The sequence below is a fragment of the Alternaria triticimaculans genome, assembly GCF_023758025.1.
Source record: "Alternaria triticimaculans strain BMP 0046 chromosome Unknown scaffold_1, whole genome shotgun sequence".
Classification (NCBI taxonomy): Eukaryota; Fungi; Ascomycota; class Dothideomycetes; order Pleosporales; family Pleosporaceae; genus Alternaria; species Alternaria triticimaculans.
In genome coordinates this window covers 2,289,910-2,310,208 of record NW_026055958.1, presented here as the reverse complement: position 1 = coordinate 2,310,208, position 20,299 = coordinate 2,289,910, and the positions used below count along the sequence as shown (strand labels likewise).

Here is a 20,299-nt window from a genome sequence, read left to right as displayed (position 1 = left end):
GTAGAGGAAGGCTTGTTTAGCTCTCTATTCGCAGAGCGAAGGGGAGAAAAGACGAAGACACATGAATTGGCATGGGAGAGGAGAGGAACTGCTTTGGCACTACGATTACTACTACAACAACATACCCAAACATGATTTCCTATGTCGATTCCTGTTTCTTTGGAAAACGTTCAGCAAGGCGTCATGATGGAAGAGAAACGGGGGTAGGTGTGTGAGGGTTTTGGTCGTTCGTTCGCAATGTCCACGACGTCTTCTTCATTCAAAGCGAAAACGAAAATCTGTATTACTCAATGTTATATTATTCACACCCACCTTTACCAGCTGTGATGTGTTTGTGACGGTGATTCTAGACACCAGATTGCGTCGTGATGACCTGATGGTTTTTGACACTGTAAACGTGGAAGTTTACTTCTGTCTTCCCAAACCTGCCCATATATTGTACTTTAGGATAAAAGGAAAAACTGTCCCTAACACATGTCACAATGCAGGCATCATGTTAGTGTACGCGTAATTGCATGAGGGGTTAGTAGCATCAGCACCCTCGTATTCGTCACCGCGAAGTACGACCGAATGACACGACAAAACGCGGCAGTGGGTTACGGCCGTAGTGCTTGTACGCTGGGGTCGAGCGGGGCATCGTGCCGATGAATCTGAGACATGAAGAGGACCGGTTCTATGGGTGTTGGAATGAAAGGATGTACCTTGGAGTGAGGTCTAGTTATACGGTCATGGAAGGACGCATTGGGCATGGCGGATTGTTTGAGAAAAAATCTGGAGATGTATGTGGAATTGCTTTTAGAGCCTCAGACTTGTTACCACGTTGCGATCACTGAATAGCACCGAGTGAACGAAAGTGTGTGGAATTGGTAGGTGAAGTTGACAAGTACATTCAAACCAAATGCTCAGATGTCGACAAGAGTGACCATTTCTCAAACAGAGGCGAACTTGACCGATGCTTATACGATACAACCCATCGTGGCCGCAATGGACCATCTTCGTTCTACTCTATTTCGTTATGTCCAAAACGGAAATAGTTGAATTTTCGGTGGCTTACCAGGATGGGTTCTTCGTCAACTACTTCTAGCTATTTTCCGTCATGTGAGGTCGTAGTATTGGAGTTGTCAGTGTTTGACGTCGAGTTACTGGACGTAGTGGAGTTGCCAGACGTATTGGACGCTGTGGACGTCTCCGGTTGATGAGAAGGCTGCTTTGTCTTTATTTGGCCAGACGACGGTGCGCTGGAGACTTGGAAAGGAGTGAAGCGGATAGGTGGGAAAGACATTTTGATGATTATGTCAAGGGTTTATAGAAGTCGATGATTATATTTTCAGTGCTCTTGCAACGATGGAGTTGACGACAGATTGTGAATTTGATAGAACCTAGCTGAAGTCGCCATCAACACTGGCTTATATGTGAAGTGGTCCGTAGCTACTGTTTCCCGGAATAGCTCATCGTCGCGAGCAAGACGAGCAACGCGATACGCACATGCGATGCTTTGGACTCACCGGCGGTGAGTCCGCTGAGCCCCCTGGCGTAAGCTCCTGGAAGCTGCTCATAATGAGTCTGCCTTGACCGTGGCTTACCTCTTGAACAGAGAGCCAATTGCAGTATGAATTGTCAGAGTACTCAAGAAGCCTTCACATGACTTCGCGTCGTGTTGCTCGCGATGGGATGACACATGACGTAGTACAGCTTGGCTTCTCGTGTCGGTTGCTCAGGCGCAGTATGATCACTGGCTCCAGCCATACGTGTAGGCCCCAAGCTGAAACTAAGAGTGATGAAGTAGTGCTGTTTGTTCGTGTTGACCAGAGACATTACGCGCCATGCAGATGCAGTTTCAGTTCTACTGCAAGCCGCGACGCTGTGATACTAATATTAGTGTTAGATCGAATTTGATGTGTGAATTTTCTCCAATCTGTCTGCAGTGTTGCGATAGCAGTAGTCTGAATAGTACCTGATCTTGCAGGCGATTATCTTTACCTCAAAGTGGGCTCGAGGTTGGACTGGACATCCAATGCTAATAGCGGAAAGAAAGGTGTTTTTGTATGTCTTTCGCGGCAGTGACGCCTTTCTTGTACATGTAATAGTGTTGGCCTACACCTGGGCACTACGATCAGTTGATGTGAGACTACATGGCGATATGTGGGGGCTGCGATAATATCACCCTGCAACTACCGGGTATCTACCGATGCTCGAGTATATCGTGTGTCGATCGCAAGAGCAACGGGTGCTAAAATTAGTCGGTGCGGCTGAAGACCAAAGCTCGAAGCCAGAAAAAGCGTCAATAAAGAAGATGATTTCTGATCAGATAAGAACAAGGTCGATGAGTCGACATGAGTCGCGATATGCAGTGCAACCATGGCGAAGCCCTTGCTGCAGATCAGGGCGTTGAGATGTACCGAAGACTCGTGTGTGAGTCTAGAATGAGCGAGAATGAGTCGCGAATAAAGGGCGCCGTCGGGTTGCCGAAGATGGATGCCGGATCAGAACACCAATCTCAAGACGGGCTAACGTGCGTCTTCAGCGTGTCCTGAAGTCGGTATTGGAACGTCTAAAATATGGGGGTTCCGACGACGACGAAAGATGGCCGACTCCTTTACCGGTTGTATAGCTAAGTCCGACGAGCGAGGCTTCTTTTGCTCCAGAGCGGGGTGGTAGCTGGAAAGGGCTGATGCAGGTTGTCGGGCCGTTGGCGTCGAAGCAGCGGCGGAATCAACATGACTCGATGCCAAGCCGGTGAAGTTGCTGGCTGACAAACGCGAGGTGGACGCGGGTGGAGCCAAAAGCATGCACGCAATCACACCCAGCGGAGACAAGCGACTCCACGAGATTGTTCCCGTTTGATCCTCCTCAACAACAGCATGCCGGCGCCCATTGTCAACATGTCTGCAGGCTCTGTGTTGGGTGCCTCACTTGCAGAAGCACCGCAGTCGACGTCAGAGGCTTGCACGGAGCTATCCTCGGACTGACGTGCTGAGCCGCATAGTGTTTGTAGCCTTGCCCAGGGATCTCATCGTCATGTCTGGCGGAATCTAGCCGACGTGCATAGAATGTGACTGTACTGTCGATCATGGTGCGACGGAGTGACTCGATTGCGCATTTGATACGCCGTCTCCGTGCGAAGCTGTCCGCTGAAGAATGCGCGCGCGTCAAACTCTCTCACCGTCGTGCTCCTGCGGATTGATAGTTGCGACAATAAGAGATCTGCCTAGCCGCACGCGGTGCAGCTCCTTAGGATTGCCCACCGTCTTTAACCCTTTCCGATCTCGAGACCCACTCGGTGCTCTTATCTCCGTCGTGTACTGCTTTCTTATTTTATTTAGCCGTTGCGACAGCCCTCGCGCCCTTTGCTGTGCTCCTGTTTTGTTTTTCGAGATATCCATACGTTCCTTATAATTCGCTTCTTTGCCGTGCCTGCAGCTGAGTGAGACATCGCCGCTGCCTGTACCGGTTCGCTACCGCTTAATTCAACCCAGGGTGCGCCCTGTACCGCCGCCGCCATGGACAACGCCAGCGTACAACATACGCAGATCCAAGAGCACACCGAGGGCACCACTTTTGAGGCTATTCATCCCAATCGCAACCACCTAAACCGCGACGACGCCAGTATAAGGACTGCTTCCGTCACCGACAGCACTGCGCGCAACTCGGCGAACAATGAAAAGGGTTTCAGCAATGTCACGGGTGGAGTCAACATTCAACGGGCCGAGGCCGACTTTGCGGAACTCTCAAAGGAACTCTCGCGTACCAGCAACATCTCGCGCCGATTGAGTCGCGTGCAGAGCAAGCAGAGTCGCAAAGACCAGGCCATCACAGACGTAGAGAAGGCTACTGTTGAAGGCTCAGACTCGTCCGATGAGCCCTTCGATCTCGAGGCAACCCTACGCGGTGGTAAAGATGAGGAAGAGGCAGCGGGCATCAAGTCGAAGCGCATTGGCGTTGTGTGGGACGGTCTCACCGTCAGCGGAATTGGTACGACTACTCGGTGCACGCCTCACGCAAAACATACGCTAACTCTCGCACAGGTGGTGTGAAGAACTATGTCAAGACCTTCCCCGACGCGTTCGTATCTTTTTTCAACGTCTTCGAAACCGCTGCCAGCATTCTCGGCCTTGGCAAGAAGGGCAAGGAGTTCGACATTCTGAAGGACTTCAAGGGCGTCGTCAAGCCTGGTGAGATGGTGCTCGTGCTAGGAAAGCCCGGCAGTGGTTGTACCACGTTCCTCAAGGTCATCAGCAACCAGCGATACGGATACACCAAGGTCGACGGAAACGTTCTCTACGGTCCATTCGACGCCGACTTCTTCGAGAAGAGATACAGAGGAGAGGCAGTCTACTGTGAGGAGGACGAGAACCACCACCCCACGCTCACAGTCGGACAAACACTCGACTTCGCGCTCGAGACCAAGGTCCCGGGAAAGCGCCCTGCCGGACTCTCAAGACAAGATTTCAAGGAGAAGGTCATCGACCTCATGCTCAAGATGTTCAATATTGAACACACCCGCAACACCATCGTCGGCAACCCATTCGTCCGTGGTGTCAGTGGAGGAGAGAGGAAGCGAGTCTCCATCGCCGAAACCATGATTACTGGTGCTTCGCTGATGAGCTGGGACAACTCGACAAGAGGATTAGATGCTTCGACTGCTGTCGATTATGCGCGTTCGCTTAGGGTGCTCACGAACATCTACAAGACGACAACCTTCGTGTCTCTCTACCAGGCTTCCGAAAACATCTACAAGTGCTTCGACAAGGTCATGGTCATCGACAGCGGCCGACAAGTCTACTTTGGACCTGCTCAGGAAGCCCGCGCCTACTTCGAGGGTCTCGGGTTCAAGGAGAAGCCCCGCCAAACCACCCCCGACTATCTCACTGGTTGCACCGATCCTTTCGAGCGCGAGTTCAAGCCCGGTATGAGCGAGAAGGACGTTCCTTCAACACCCGAAGCGCTAGCCGAAGCCTTCAATCGATCCGAATCTGCGGCTAGGCTCGATGCTGAGATGGTAGCATACAAGGCCCAGATGGATCAGGAGAAGCATGTTTATGACGACTTCCAGTTGGCTGTCAAGGAGTCCAAACGCCACGCACCCCAGAAGTCTGTTTACTCGATTCCGTTCTATCTCCAGGTCTGGGCTCTGGCGAAGCGTCAATTCTTGCTCAAATGGCAGGACAAGTTTGCCCTGGTTGTTTCTTGGATCACCTCTATCTCTATCGCTATCATTACTGGTACCGTCTGGCTCAATCTCCCTGATACCTCTGAAGGCGCCTTCACTCGTGGCGGTGTTCTCTTCATCGCTCTCCTTTTCAACGCTTTCCAGGCTTTCTCCGAATTGGCATCCACTATGTTAGGTAGACCGATCATCAACAAACATCGCGCTTTCACTTTCCATCGACCATCAGCCCTTTGGATAGCCCAGATTGGAGTCGATCTCTTGTTTGCATCTGTGCAGATTTTGGTCTTCTCCATTATCGTGTACTTCATGACGAACCTGGTGCGAGACGCTGGAGCCTTTTTCACATTCGCTTTGGTCATCATCACTGGCTACCTTGCCATGACATTGTTCTTCCGAACAGTGGGATGTCTCTGCCCCGATTTCGACGTCGCAATCCGTCTGGCTGCTACGATCATAACATTGTTCGTACTCACCTCTGGTTATCTCATTCAGTGGCAGTCCGAACAAGTCTGGCTCCGATGGATCTTCTACATCAATGCCCTGGGACTGGGTTTCTCCGCGCTGATGATGAACGAGTTCAGTCGTCTGGACTTGACCTGTGCCGGCAGCTCTCTGATTCCTGCTGGGCCTGGGTACGATGACCTCAACGCCCAGGTTTGTACTCTACCTGGCAGTGAGGCTGGTAACCCCATCGTTTCTGGCACCAACTACATCAAGACCAACTTCCAATGGGATCCTTCAGACCTGTGGATGCACTACGGTATCATGGTTGCTCTCATTGTCGGATTCCTTCTCGCCAACGCCTTCCTCGGAGAATTCGTCAAGTGGGGTGCCGGTGGCCGTACAGTCACCTTCTTCGTGAAAGAGAACAAGGAACTCAAGGAGCTCAACGCCAAGTTGCAAGAGAAGCGTGATAAGCGTAACCGCAAGGAAGACAGCAGCGACCAGAACTCAGATCTCAACATTGCGTCCAAAGCTGTCCTCACATGGGAAGACCTTTGCTACGACGTACCTGTCCCCAGCGGAGAGCTCCGCCTGCTCAACAACATCTACGGATACGTCAAGCCCGGACAGCTGACAGCACTCATGGGTGCCTCAGGTGCTGGAAAGACCACACTTCTCGATGTGCTGGCCAACCGCAAGAACATCGGTGTTATTAGTGGTGACAAGCTAGTCGATGGTAAGGTCCCTGGTATCGCGTTCCAACGTGGAACTGCCTACGCCGAACAACTTGATGTCCACGAACCTGCTACAACCGTCCGTGAGGCACTCCGCTTCTCCGCCGACCTGCGACAGCCGTATGAGACACCTCAAGCCGAGAAGTATGCCTACGTTGAGGAGGTCATCGCCTTGTTGGAAATGGAAGACATCGCAGACGCCATTATTGGAGACCCTGAGAGTGGTCTAGCCGTCGAACAACGCAAGCGTGTTACCATAGGTGTCGAACTCGCTGCCAAGCCTGAGCTCCTTCTGTTCTTGGACGAACCTACTTCTGGTCTCGATTCTCAGAGTGCTTTCAACATCGTCCGTTTCCTTCGCAAACTTGCTGCCGCTGGCCAAGCTATCCTGTGCACTATCCATCAGCCCAACTCTGCTCTTTTCGAAAACTTCGACCGATTGCTCCTTCTCCAAAGGGGTGGCCAATGTGTTTACTTCGGTGACATCGGCAAGGATGCCCATGTTCTCCTCGACTACTTCCATCGCCACGGTGCTGACTGCCCTCCGGATGCCAACCCTGCCGAGTGGATGCTAGATGCCGTCGGTGCTGGTTCCGCTCCTCGCATTGGTGACCGCGATTGGGCTGATGTATGGAGGGATTCTGAGGAATTCGCTGAAGTCAAGCGCCACATTGGTCAGGTCAAGGAAGAGCGCATGGCTGCTGTTGGTTCTGCCGAGCCAGTTGAGCAAAAGGAGTTCGCTACACCGATGTCTTACCAGATTAAGCAAGTTGTCAGACGCCAAAACTTGTCTTTCTGGCGCACTCCCAACTACGGCTTCACTCGCCTCTTCAACCACGTCATCATCGCTTTGCTCACAGGTCTCATGTACCTTCAGCTGGACGACTCCCGAGCATCTCTGCAATACCGCGTGTTCATTATCTTCCAGGTCACGGTTCTGCCAGCCCTCATTCTCGCTCAAGTTGAACCCAAGTACGCTGTCCAACGTATGATCTCTTTCCGTGAGCAGATGTCCAAGGCATACAAGACATTCCCATTCGCGTTGTCTATGGTTCTTGCGGAGATGCCATACAGTGTGCTTTGCGCCGTTTTCTTCTTCCTTCCTCTTTACTACATCCCGGGCTTGAACTCCGACAGCTCGCGCGCCGGATATCAATTCCTGATTGTACTCATCACTGAGGTCTTCTCCGTCACTCTGGCTCAGGCGATTGCTGCGTTGACACCAACCCCCTTCATCGCGTCCTATGTCAACCCTTTCATCATCGTAAGTCAACATCAATGCCCTCTTGAAGCATGAGCTAATTTTATTTTCAGATCATCTTCGCTCTCTTCTGCGGTGTCACCATTCCCAAGCCCTCAATCCCCAAATTCTGGCGTGTATGGCTCTATGAGCTGAACCCTTTCACGCGCCTCATCGGCGGCATGATTGTTACTGAACTTCATGACCTCAAAGTCCAATGTACATCTGGCGAGTACAACCAGTTCAGCGCCCCACAAGGCCAGGAATGTGGAACGTACATGAGCGACTTCTTCTCCAGCGGTGCGCCCGGATACCTCCTCGACAACGCCACCGACGTCTGCAATTACTGCGCCTACAAGGTCGGCGACGAGTTCTATCGACCTCTTGGATACGAGTTCAGCAACAGATGGAGAGACTTGGGTATCTTCGCTGCTTTCATTGCCAGCAACTTGGTAATTCTTTTCGTCGCCGCGAAGTACCTCAACTTCAACCGCAGATAAGCGGCCAGTTGGTGGCTCGACATATGTCACCACTCAGTGAGTACCACAAGGGTACACGGCGTCCCGTACTGCGTTCGGTGCTACACGATCCACACCTCTGTGTGGAAGTGGGCGCCCGTTCTGCCTGGGAACTGCCGTACATAATCCCGCCGCAGCTGCGGCTGCATAAACGTCGTTCCGCATTTCAAAGTACTGTGCGTTTCTTGCGACATAGCATTGTCTCATTCAAAAGTACACTCTAGACTTGCAGTTTGGATATCCAATTGGGCGGCGTTTGGTTGAATGACAACACTGAGCTCGCATAGCCTCTTCACATATACATAATCCTAGTCTCATCAAATCATCACTGTACAACTATCGTTCAAAATATCGATGTTGCGTGAACTCATGGTGCTGTGGTGCCACATCATGAATCAATCGTCTTTGTTGAATCTTTGGTGCGCGCCTGTCTCATATTATTGCTTCACGACTACTCCTTCCAGTAGTCTCTTTGACAAATTGTCTCGCATTGTTCCGTGGTCGCCGCTTCTCTTCTAAACTCTTTCATGCTCTTCGCTAATTACCTTTGTCTTTTTACACACTTGCAGCTTGCTGTGTAACTATATCGACATTCATTTTGCTAGTGCATCATCGCACTATCTTGTTATGGCACCAGCGGCGCAATACCGTGAGACATCACGCACTATCACTACCACTGCGAAAGATACTGAACAGCCCACCACTAATGCAAAAGACACGCAGGACGACTACCATAGCGCCTCAACGTTCGACTGGCCGTCTGCGACACCTAGTCTAAAGACCGGGCTTCGCTTTCCGATCCCGCAGATTCAGGGAATCATACCTGGTATGCGTCGCACACTGCAGGCTGATTTCGCTGCACGGTCACTCCCACATTCACCCAGACCTTCGTATGACGTAGTGCGACTAGAATCGTCAAAGGGCTCAACAACAACACCGACAAAGCCGATTACAGATACACGGCCATCACCGCACCGCTCATCATACCCCCGCGCCTCACCTCCTGGTATCCTCTACCCAGACGCTATCGTACCGCATAGTGCGACACAGTACTCGAATCCGCTACAAGACCCAAACGCCATCACACACAACGAACTTCCCTATCATCCGAGCATTATGGGCCGCATGGACTACGAACTGGCGTACCTGGCTCCGGGGTACAAGATACTGTTTGTCGGTACAATAGCAATTCTCGCACTCGGTGTTATGTGGACGGTGGTAACGTGCGCCATCAGTATGAGGACAAGGTCGAAAGCAGGGAGCGCAGAATGGAAAGGGAAGAAAAATATCGGAAACAGGAAGGAGGAGAGGAGGCCGATTGACAAAGTGAGCAAGTACGCACATCGACATGGAAGCCAAAGTGGCATCTCGATAGACAGAGGGCTGGATTCCGCCATGGACAGTGACAGCGCTATCACATCAGCGGCCCAGATTCCGTTCTCTTACCTAGGAGACAACGGGCAGGTCGTTGAGAGTATCGAGATGAAGTACAGACCAAAGCACACAACGTCTAGTTACAACCGCCCAAGAAGCCGAGCAATACGATCCGAATTCCAAGATCGCACGTATACAACACACCGCCGTTTTTCGTCTTCGCCTTCAGCAGCTCCACGATTCGGTCTTACACTTGCACCAACACTCTCGGTCCCTTCTTCACCGTCTCCATCTACATCCGGCAGCATGTCGCCGATTAACCCTTTCCTCGATCCTCCTCCCAACGGTCTCCTCAGCCCTGATGTAAGCGCCACACTGGTAAAGCGGAGTTCGCTGGAATGGCAAGCCGAACGAGCCGCGTTCTTCGCTCCCGCCACCTCAACTTCAAATCCAGCGTCTGGATCAGTGTCTCCTGCGTTGAGTTACACGGCCGACAACAGCAACGAGACGTTTGAACTCAATCTCTCGGATATGGATGCTTTGGAAGCTGGTACAGCACATTCTGGGTCTTCGACTCCTGGCAACAGAGGCAGCAGATTGGTCCGGAGGAGCAAGAGTTTTATTGACGAGGGTATCGGGATGATGGAAGGTGTTGTTGATGGCGTTGCTGCGAAAATAGCGAGGTGGACGGATGATGATGGTGGAGATGACGCGTTGTTGTTGCCCGTTGCGCGAGGGAAGTGAATGAGTGCGCTGCATTCTGGTTGTTATATGAATGAAAGATGACAAAAGCCCTAGGCGATGTAGACTTCTAGGTTCTTCTTGACTATGCAGTTTGTACTTATTTGATTAGTAAGTTAGGGTGAACATGCACTGGTACATTATGTTGCACGATGTCGTACTGAATAAGCTGAACGGTGAGTCATGTAAAGGACGGATTTGAATTACAGCCGTGCGAGCGCGGTGTCTCGGAGCAAATGGTATCATCCAAGCAAGCCCCTCTCCTGGAACGCCAATAGTAATGCCTCGTATGCCCTCTCATAAATAGCTCAAATGTCAAAGTCCTTTCTAAGGATCTCTTGCACTTCGAGATCCATTTTCTTCTCAATCAAGTGGGCAGCTACGAGATTGCCGACCTTGCTGACGAGCTGCTCTCGCACGTCGTCAAGGTCTGGTGCTGTGTATGTGCCCTCTTGTTGCTCCCTTTGTCTCCGCTCTCTTATGCTCTTGGGCACCAGGGCTGGGAAGGAGCCCACGAGTACCGCAAGTAGTATCTCAGTGTCGTGCCTCGTGCTCTCGTCGGCGAGCTTTTTAGAGAGGAAGTCATCGTTGTACATCTTAATGTTCGGTAGGATGAGTCCTCTCAGTGCGTCACCGGCGCCTAGGACGAGGAGCAACGCTTGTAGAGCGCCAAAGTGTGTTCCAACTGATTTGTCGGGATCCATAAACTGCTTCAGGCAGGTGCGTGCGATTCGTGCCTTGAGGCCTTGGTTCGACGACGCGTGCTTCCGGCAAATGTCTTTGAGGAGGTGGGCTGCAAGCGTTCGCAGGTAGAATGCATCTTGGGTAGCGCGGTTGTGGTCGGGCATGGTTCCGTTCAGCGTCTCTGAAGAGGCGTTGGATGGCGCAGGGTTTGCTGGTCCTACCTTGCCGCCTGTGCAGCACGTCAGGATGGGCGGTACCATGTATGCCACGTAGGGATCGAGGTAGATGGCCTGGTTCTTGAGCAGCGCCTCTGCGGCACGCATCATCTGTGTCAAGATGAACAGGTTCTTCATATTGTGTGTAACCTTTTCGGCTATGAAGCTAAGGAGGTAGGTCGTCAGCTGGTGAATGCCCGGCTCCGTCGAGATCGCAGCAAGTGCCGCGTTCTGCCATTCGATGTTCGTCTCGTCGATGAGGGCGCCCGACAGCTTGTTGAAAAGCTCTTGCGATTCTTTGGATAGCACATGTTTGACGAGCGGTTTGACGTTGACGTTGTCCAGGCCGTTAGCCGCGGCCAAGTGAGGGTTCGCGTTGGGTCCCTTGGGCAGGAGATCGCCGGTGTTGGTGTTGGGGTTCTGAGGTATCGATGGCTGGACTCCTTCGACGGCGAGCCAGTGTGCTGTGAAGGTGATTTCCCGTGGCACCTTGGGCAGTGGGGCATTGATGAGCTTCTCGAAATCGACCTCCTCGTCTTCGACATAGTACAAGGGCTGGCCGGGCCCCAGCGAAGCCTCACCGAAGCGCAGCGGTCGGGTAGACTCGTAGCCGTAGAGGGGCTCCACATTCAGCACCTTGAGGGCATTGGATATATCCTGTGTGCTCAGGGTGGTCCGCTTCCCGTGTCGCATGAACTTGAGGGCCTCCTCTAGCACCTGTGCCAAGCGGAAGTCGACGTCGCGTGCCAGCTCTTCGACGACATTGTCGGCAAGTGAGGCGATGCCCACCGATTCGGCCACGTCGCGTACATTGTCGGGGTTCCAGACCGAAGACATGTTGGCGGGGCGCAGTGCGATGTGTGAGGGCTGGGGTGGAACTGGTGGGGCTGTCGGGTGCGGGCGCGCTGCGTCTAATGAAGCGGAAGGGGTGAAGAGAGCCGATGGGCGGGCGGCGAGGGTATCACCAGCCGGGTGACGCAGGGACGGACGATGTGATTGCTAGCCCTACGACCCAGTGAAGCACATGTCGGACGGGCGCATGCGACGGTAGTGGACAGCGCCGTGGAGCAGCCGAGACGGTCGCTTCTGGATTGGGAGTGCGTCTCGAATAGGCGATTCTAGGCGACTGGCGGGAGTGCGAGGCTGGGGGGGATTGGCGTAGAGTGAGTCTGCCTGAAAGGAAGTCGCGATGCTCCAGGGCTCGCGTTGGGCTTGGCGCGCCGTCACGTCCGAGCGCGCCGGCCTTGTTGTCTGTGACTCGTCTCACCCTCACCACTTCACCTGTCCGAACTTCGCAGGCTTTCACACCGATTGACATCCTCGCCAAAGCTGCATCTATCCATTTCAACAACTCTATATCATGACTGAAAAGTGAGGCTATGTCGACTGGTCAGCCGTTTGCTTCACTTGAGTATAGACAAACATCGTCTCCTCATCACCTACTGATCGTCCCAAGTCCTAGCACGGGAATGCGTGCAGCTCGACAAGCCAATCAAGGACTTTAGCAGCTGGGTGCGAGGCGTCTAGTCATGCCCTTGAACGAATAAAAGTATTCGTGTATCCATCTTGACATCATGGCTCCGTAGACCGCCATTTCAGAATCCTACATATGGAGGCAAAGCAATCTTCCCAGGCACCTTGCACAAGGGGATGTGCGGCTGCGGAGCATCTTCCCCGCCGCCTGCTTAGTTGCAAGCAGTACTCAACCCTGGCAGTCACACAATCGGTCGACTGTCGCTCGCCGTGCTCTCACCCGTCGACACGTTGTTTACCGCCGTTGAAGATGGCATCTTCTACACCCCAGATCAAGCTTTCTTCCGCCCGGGGAAGACTCTTGTTCGCCGCTTGTACACCCTGTCTGCCAAACCAGCATCCCATTCCAGCATAACACTTTAGACTTAGTCCTTCCTGACGCCACCCGTCTATCCGCGCGGACGGGCCGCTGCGATTCTGATTGCCTTTGCCTGGCTTTTTGGGTCTGCCAACTAGACATACGCCCCTGTACGCCACTAGGTGACCTCTTATGGTGTTCATTGGGAGTGTAGGAAAACCTTGCCTCAGACTATTTAATATCGAGACTACGTTAGTGTTTTGTCCCCCAGAACAGTCTTCCACTCTTTCGCACATACAGCTCTTTGACTATCAACTTCCAATCCCACGTCTGATCCATCAATACTACTGCTCTCCGATCGATTTGTAACTACCACACGAACAGCATGGGCATCACTACGAGATCTTCAGTGGACAACGCCTCTGATCTGGTCAACGCACGCTCGGTTCATGCTCCATTGAGCTTATCAATGTCTACACCGCCGCAGGACCGCTCAAGAGATGACCCACCGTCACCTCCACCCCAGCCCCCGCCCAGCCCAGCACACTGGAACCGTATTGTCCCGGTAAGTTCTACTGTATATCGCATCGTATCATGTAGCTAACCCCACGCCAAGCTCGACCTTCTTGCACCACTAGAGATCTGAAATATGAGGAGACGAGTTATCTCGGTGAGTACGAAATGTTTCCACAGACCTTTACCAAGTCTGACTTTACTGAGTAGAAGTAAAATTGCTTTTCTTCACAAAGCAGCCACCAGGTTACATTCGACCGCGGCATCGGCATGTTCTTGTTTGATCCTCCCTTAGTGGTCTGGCCTTACATGCCCTTGTATCCTGCCAAGTATCGCTCTTCCCATGCGACGAGCGCTGGACTTTCTTTCGAATGTATGTTAATAGGTCAAACAAGGGTCATGGTGGCGTTTGTATGTTCTTGTCAGTCGCTAGGCGCGAAGCTCTCGGAGCTGAGTTGCCGTCGTCATCACACTCCGTGCAAGACGTTTCCTTTCAAATTGAAAAGCTTCACATTCTCGATGCCATCGTTGTTCTTCCCCAATCAATTGTGCTGTACAACTTGCCAGAATGTCAAAAGAACCTTTAACTCTGCCTAACAACCAGTGAGTACTGCAAGCATCTACCATAAGCACTGAGAACTTGACCTAGCTCTACCGAATCTAGATCTGTACGATCTCAGGTCCCGATAGCGATGCCCCATAATTGCTGATGGTGGTACCTTCCAGCTCGCTTGACCCGCTAGCGCGCACTAGTCGCGTCAGGGTTTTCGGCTTTTCCAGATTCGCAGAATCCAGGCCTGCGGCTCCACTCGACTTCAGCTGACAGTACGTATACGTACATCACATCCACGTACGTCAACAGTCAAAAATTCACTCATATTACGGCTCCCTTCACCTGGCTAGGCAGGAATTCAGCCGAGGCACAAGACGTACTGGGCACTGAGCTTGACTGCAACGCTCCTGTAAGACTTGGCGCGGGATCGACAGTCCCACTATCCGCCACCAGCGGCTACCCACCTAACAACACCTGCCACTAAACGGCTGAGGGGACAAACACTCTCTCACCACCCTGCTGCTGACCACAGCTTCTGACCGCCGCCCCTCCTTCCTTCTCGTGCAGACCACCCAGCATGGCTGCCGATAAGCAAGGTACCGAGGAGCAGATCCTCCAATGGTACTCCAACCTCTACAGCCGCCGGGTCGACCTGGTAGGCGACTTTGCAGGCAGTGAGCGCTTTCTCGTACACGGCGAATCACTTTTGCTTCAGTGCTTCGGCGACCCACAGATCGATTTCGACCCTGGATATCAATTGCTGCACGCATCGTACGCCGTCGAGAAATTTCTACAGGGTCTCGTCTCTCGAGGCTGCAACTTCCACATTGCCTTCTTCGACGAACATCAAGATCTTTGCGTACCCCAGGATGCGTCGCCAGCCATAAGCGAGAAGTACCTGCTTGCACGAGCAGCTATCATCCGCCATCTCAAGGTCAACCTGCCAGATGCTGTCCCAGAGATTGAGATCAACACCTTCTCATCAGCATCGTCCGATGGCTTCACGGAGTATCTGCGTGCTACAGACATTTACTTCGTCTTGTGTCATGACGGAGCTTCCTTCACTGATATCCGCAAGAGGCTGGTCCTACAGAAGGACCTTGATACCCTACAGGGTGAAAACAAGGATGTACAGGAGCGCCAACAAGAGTACAAGACTTCTTTCCGCACATTCATATACAGTATGATGCAGCGGGGCTACAGTGCGGCGCTTGTGAATGGACTGGAATGGGCCGATACCAAAGTCGTCACAACGGTTCTGGAGCATGCACGCTCTATGACGCTTGATGTCTCATCAGCAGTACGTTACTACTACAGTCCATATCCCTATAAACTTTGCACCTCCTAGCTTTTTGTCATGAAAAGTTTCCTCTTTGATAGCTTCGTTTGCTAATAACTTTGATCAGGAGCCCCATACAAACAAGAGATTGACCGATGTCGTTGATCTGTCGCACATGCGCGGCTTTCTGCAGACGATCAGGACTTCTTGTGATCAACTCCTAACTGAGCGCGAATACCTGACGGTACTGGTAGCTTCAAAGCTCGCAGCTTCGTATGCCGATCTGTCGGCTGTTCTACTGCAGCATGCAGCATTGCTTTCGGAGCTTCCACTATCTGATCGTATCATCAAGCAGCGCGATATTCCGGATGACGTCAAATCTTTCATTCTGGACTTTTGCCACGAGGCGCGCAAGTTTATTGGTAGTCCTGCATGGGCTGAAGCCTTCAAAGGCCATCCGGACTGCGATTTGGCGGATCTCATCGACGGAAGACTTCTTGCACAGTGTGCGCGTAATCCTGCCACAGAGCCCAGCGAGCATCTCCAAACCCTGCTCAAGGCCACAGCAGCTCTGGACGTCCACGATCTCCCAGCTCAGCCAAAGGCTATTTCCACAACAAGCACGGACACTGCTACTGCCAAGACCAGCGATGAAGAGACAACGACGTACAAAGTTTTGCCCTTCTCGAACGACGTTTTCGATCCTCATCTGGCGCCTATCAAACTAGATGTGTCAAAGTCAGGAGGCAAAGCAGACCCGACTACTGCTAACATTTTCCGCGAAGTTACGCATTGGCATAACCAGAGATCGTTGAATCAGAAAACAAAGGTCGTCGTCGAGAAAGATCCGAAGATAGCGAAGAAGGCTCTCCGCCGAAACCAGTTCTTCATGGCCGAGATGACTTCGTACGCCGCCAGTCTAACAAACGCCGTTGGCAAGGTACTAGATCCAGAGACCATCACTCTCGGCGACAAGTCGAAAGCAGGCCAAGCGAAATCTATGACACCGACTCAGACGATCGAGAACAAGCGACCAAAGCAAGCATCTAGACAGAGCACTAAGAACATTAATGCATCAAAGGAGGCCATGCTTGCCAACATCGCAGCAGGCTCAAAGCGTAAAGATGAAGAAAACGCGAAACAATGGTACCAAGCCTGGACCGTCTCATGTGCGGGCCTTGAGAAGCAGGTCGACTTGGCTTCCAGATACAACAAAGCCAGGCAATACCTAGCCGACCGCAATGAGGCTCAGCGCCAGGTCATTGGTCCCGATGTGCGGATGTACATGCTGAACGTTCTCCTGGAGATGTGGGTGCGATTTTGCCGCGACGGCACCAAAGAGAAGGGTCTTTATGTCGCTGCGCTTCTTTTCGATACTGCTCGGACTATTAGCAACTATGAGACTGTTACTAAGACGATTGCAAAGTGTCTGGCTCTAACGATTGAGCGCCTGAAGCTGCCCACGCTGCAAGTGCCCGCAGAACAAGGCGATCGGAAGCTGCCGTTCAAGTTTGTAAGTTAACTAATACCTTCACAACCTGCAACCGCTAACAGACTTATAGGTTCTGGAAGAGACCGTTGTATCGGATCTAGCCTTGACCCTCTCTCCAGAAGAGTTTCAGCTTCTCCACTGCGGACCGTACTTTGACCGTACGATCGATTCGGCGCCAGATTCACGTGTACCGTTCGAGCCAGATGCGTGGCAGCGACGCGTGCTGGATGAAATTGATGCTCGCCGCAGTCTGCTCGTTATTGCCCCAACTTCAGCGGGTAAGACATTCATCTCGTTCTACGCCATGAAGCAGGTTCTCGAGGCGAACAACGATGATGTTCTTGTATATGTTGCTCCTACCAAAGCTTTGGTCAACCAAATCGCTGCTGAAATCCAAGCACGATTCTCGAAGAACTACAAGTACAGCCAGTCTGTTTGGGGTATTCACACACGAGACTACCGGATCAACAACCCCACAGGATGTCAGATTCTTGTAACAGTTCCCCACATTCTCCAAATAATGCTGCTGGCCCCTAGCAACGCGAAGAGCTGGTCCGAACGGGTGAAGTGGATTATCTTCGATGAAGTCCACTGTATTGGCCAAGCCGAAGACGGTGTCGTCTGGGAACAGCTGCTACTCATGGCTCCCTGCCCCATCATCGCGCTCTCGGCAACCATTGGCAATGCAGAATCTTTCAATGACTGGCTATCCGCTAGTCAGAAAGCTGCTGGCAATGAATTGGTTATGGTACAACACCCACACAGATATTCTGACCTCCGGAAGTTTGTATACACGCCGCCCGCCAAACGCAACGCAGCTAGCTATCTGCCGCTCCCGAGCAACCGCTCATTTGCACAGCTGGGATTAGACGAACATACAGACTTCGCTTTCCTGCATCCTGTAGCCAGCTTGATCAATCGCACGCGCGGATTGCCCAGCGACTTGTCCCTTGAAGCCCGAGACTGCCTTACCCTATGGCAGAGTATGACCAAGTACCAGACGGCCGAGTACCCGGTAGACAAGTCTCTGGATCCATCTTCAATACTCCCAACAGTCATTAAGAAGGCAGACATAATCAATTGGCAGGCTGGCCTCAAGAAGCTTCTTACTGCATGGATGGCCGATGACAAGTCGCCTTTTGCTCAAGTTCGGAAGGATCTCAGCAGCCCCATATCTGGTTTACAAGAGCATCAAATCGGCGAGGACGCTGGAAATGACGCTGTAGACAACAAGGGACAACTCGATGAGTTGGGCATGGAAATCAGCCACGACATCTCTAGCATACTACCTTTGCTCGCTGATCTGCAGCAACAAGACGCGCTTCCGGGTATCATATTCAACTACGATCGTGCGATTTGCGAGAAGATGTGCCAAACGCTCATGAAGCAACTTGTCGATGCCGAAGTCGCCTGGAAGGAGACTAGCCCGAAATGGAAGATCAAGCTGCAGCAGTGGGAGGACTGGAAGAAGGAGGTACGTTTATCTCTTTAATCAATAACTGCACTTGTAAAACTAACTCTTTTCTAGGTTGCGAGACGAGAGAAGCAAGGCCTTCGCGGAGACGCCTCGAAGGGCATGACTAAACAGGACCAGATGAAAGAAGCCGCCAACGTCGAGGTCAGCACATTTGCTTCGTTTGATCCGAACAAGCCTCTCGATGGATTCCACTTCGCGGATCACAAGAAGTTGTCACAAGAAGAATTTGCTGTACACGCGAAGGAGCTACGTTATCGTGGAGTCGATGAATGGCTTATCGACGGCCTCATGCGCGGTATCGGTGTCCATCACGCTGGTATGAACCGAAAGTACAGGTACTGCGTTGAGATGTTGTTCCGAAAGGGTTACCTTCGCGTTGTGATCGCAACAGGCACACTTGCTCTCGGTATCAACATGCCCTGTAAGACTGTCGTCTTCTCAGGCGACTCTGTCTTTTTGACGGCGCTCAACTTCCGTCAAGCTGCCGGTCGTGCCGGTCGTCGAGGTTTCGATATGCTTGGAAATGTCGTTTTCCACGGAGTGTCTCTCAGCAAGATTCACAAACTCATCAGCTCCCGGTTACCTGATCTCAACGGACATTTCCCCATCACGACAACACTGGTACTTCGTTTGTTCACGTTGTTGAACTCATCCGAGAATGCGCCGTTCGCTGTCCGATGCGTCAACTCCCTGCTCTCACAGCCACGACTCTACCTTGGTGGCGAGGATGCGAAGATGACAGTCCTCCATCATCTGCGTTTCTCAATTGAGTACCTGCGGAGACAGCATCTTCTGGATGCGCAAGGTGTACCTTTGAACTTTGCAGGTGCTGTATCGCATCTGTACTTCACCGAGAATTCATCCTTTGCCTTCCACGCTCTGCTGAAGGATGGATACTTCCACGAGCTTTGCGCCAAGATCGACACAAACAAAGAAGTGGTATTACGCGAACTCATGCTCACTATGTCGCATCTGTTTGGCCGACGTCACTGTCGACAGGCGGATGAAGAATACGTACGAGAGATCGTGAAGAAGAGCCCATCGCTTGTGTTCCTGCCTTCAATGCCAGAGCATGCTGCGAATGTGTTGCGTCGCCACAACAAGACTACGCTCGATATTTTCACAGCCTACGTGCGCAGTTTCGTCGACCAACATGTTCAGGAGCCTGACAACACGCTCCCATTGACAGATGTCACCGTCGGTGCCGAAGCCTCTCCGAAGTCAGAGAGCCAGAACGTGAAGGCACGCTCCACTTTTGTTGCTCTTTCGGGATACGATGACAAATTCGAGTCGATCCACGATCTGTGCAGCACCAGCCGTTCCGGCGTCTTTCTTGAAGAGGCTGTCGTACCTCACGTTGGCCTCTACCCTGAAGATTCCGATCTTCCGCTGAACGCTTACCTTTATGACTTCTTCATGCACGGTGACGTCAACGCTCTGATCACGGCCAACAAGATTCGTCGTGGAGATGTATGGTTCGTACTGAACGACCTCAGTATGACGCTCGCTACGATTACTACAAGTTTGTCGAACTTCTTGGGTCTTGCAACAGAGTCCGATCTCGACTTCATCGACGTCCGAGGTGGTGGTGACGACGAGGAAGAGAACCGGGAAGACAAAATGCTACCGAGCGACACTGCGACAGAGGCCAGTTCAGCCACCACTGCTTCCACGAGCAAAGTCCCACCCAAGCAGGAACTGGCGTTCCAACCCAAGAAGAAGGCCAAGAAGAAGGTCGAAGAATCATGGGAGGATGAGATGGGTAGCTCTTCCAGCGAATCGGAAGTCGAGGAGAGCTGGGATGCCGAGGATGATGATGAGAAGAAGGAACCGCCCGCTTGGGAGGAAGGCGAGGGCTTGTTGAATGTGCTGAAGGCGTTCAAGGCTCTGAAAGAAGACTTTGACACCAAGTTCAAGGCTATGTGGGCTTAAATGCAACAGCGTATAAGCTTGTTCTACAGTGTCAATATCATAGACATTACAGCCCTTAACGAAGTAGATGTTGAATCAAAGAACTCCCATTATCGTATAGCT

The 20,299-nt window shown here is 52.1% G+C and overlaps 3 protein-coding genes across 3 annotated transcripts; 2 read left to right on the top strand and 1 right to left on the bottom strand.

The window, feature by feature from the left end:
• Positions 1 to 3,500: 3,500 nt before the first annotated feature.
• J4E78_000746 (uncharacterized protein) lies at positions 3,501 to 8,088 on the top strand (the record flags this gene model as incomplete). Its single annotated transcript, XM_049361408.1, has 3 exons — positions 3,501 to 3,972; positions 4,026 to 7,612; positions 7,663 to 8,088. The coding sequence occupies 3 exons, from the start codon at positions 3,501 to 3,503 to the stop codon at positions 8,086 to 8,088; spliced, it is 4,485 nt and encodes a 1,494-aa protein (XP_049226691.1).
• Positions 8,089 to 10,529: 2,441 nt separating this feature from the next.
• J4E78_000745 (uncharacterized protein) lies at positions 10,530 to 11,957 on the bottom strand (the record flags this gene model as incomplete). Its single annotated transcript, XM_049361407.1, has 1 exon — positions 10,530 to 11,957. The coding sequence occupies one exon, from the start codon at positions 11,955 to 11,957 to the stop codon at positions 10,530 to 10,532; it is 1,428 nt and encodes a 475-aa protein (XP_049226690.1).
• Positions 11,958 to 14,594: 2,637 nt separating this feature from the next.
• J4E78_000744 (uncharacterized protein) lies at positions 14,595 to 20,197 on the top strand (the record flags this gene model as incomplete). The annotated part of the gene is made up of 4 exons (XM_049361406.1): positions 14,595 to 15,317; positions 15,424 to 16,809; positions 16,859 to 18,262; positions 18,317 to 20,197. 4 exons carry the CDS (start codon positions 14,595 to 14,597, stop codon positions 20,195 to 20,197), a joined length of 5,394 nt encoding a protein of 1,797 aa, XP_049226689.1.
• Between the last annotated feature and the right edge of the window lie 102 nt (positions 20,198 to 20,299).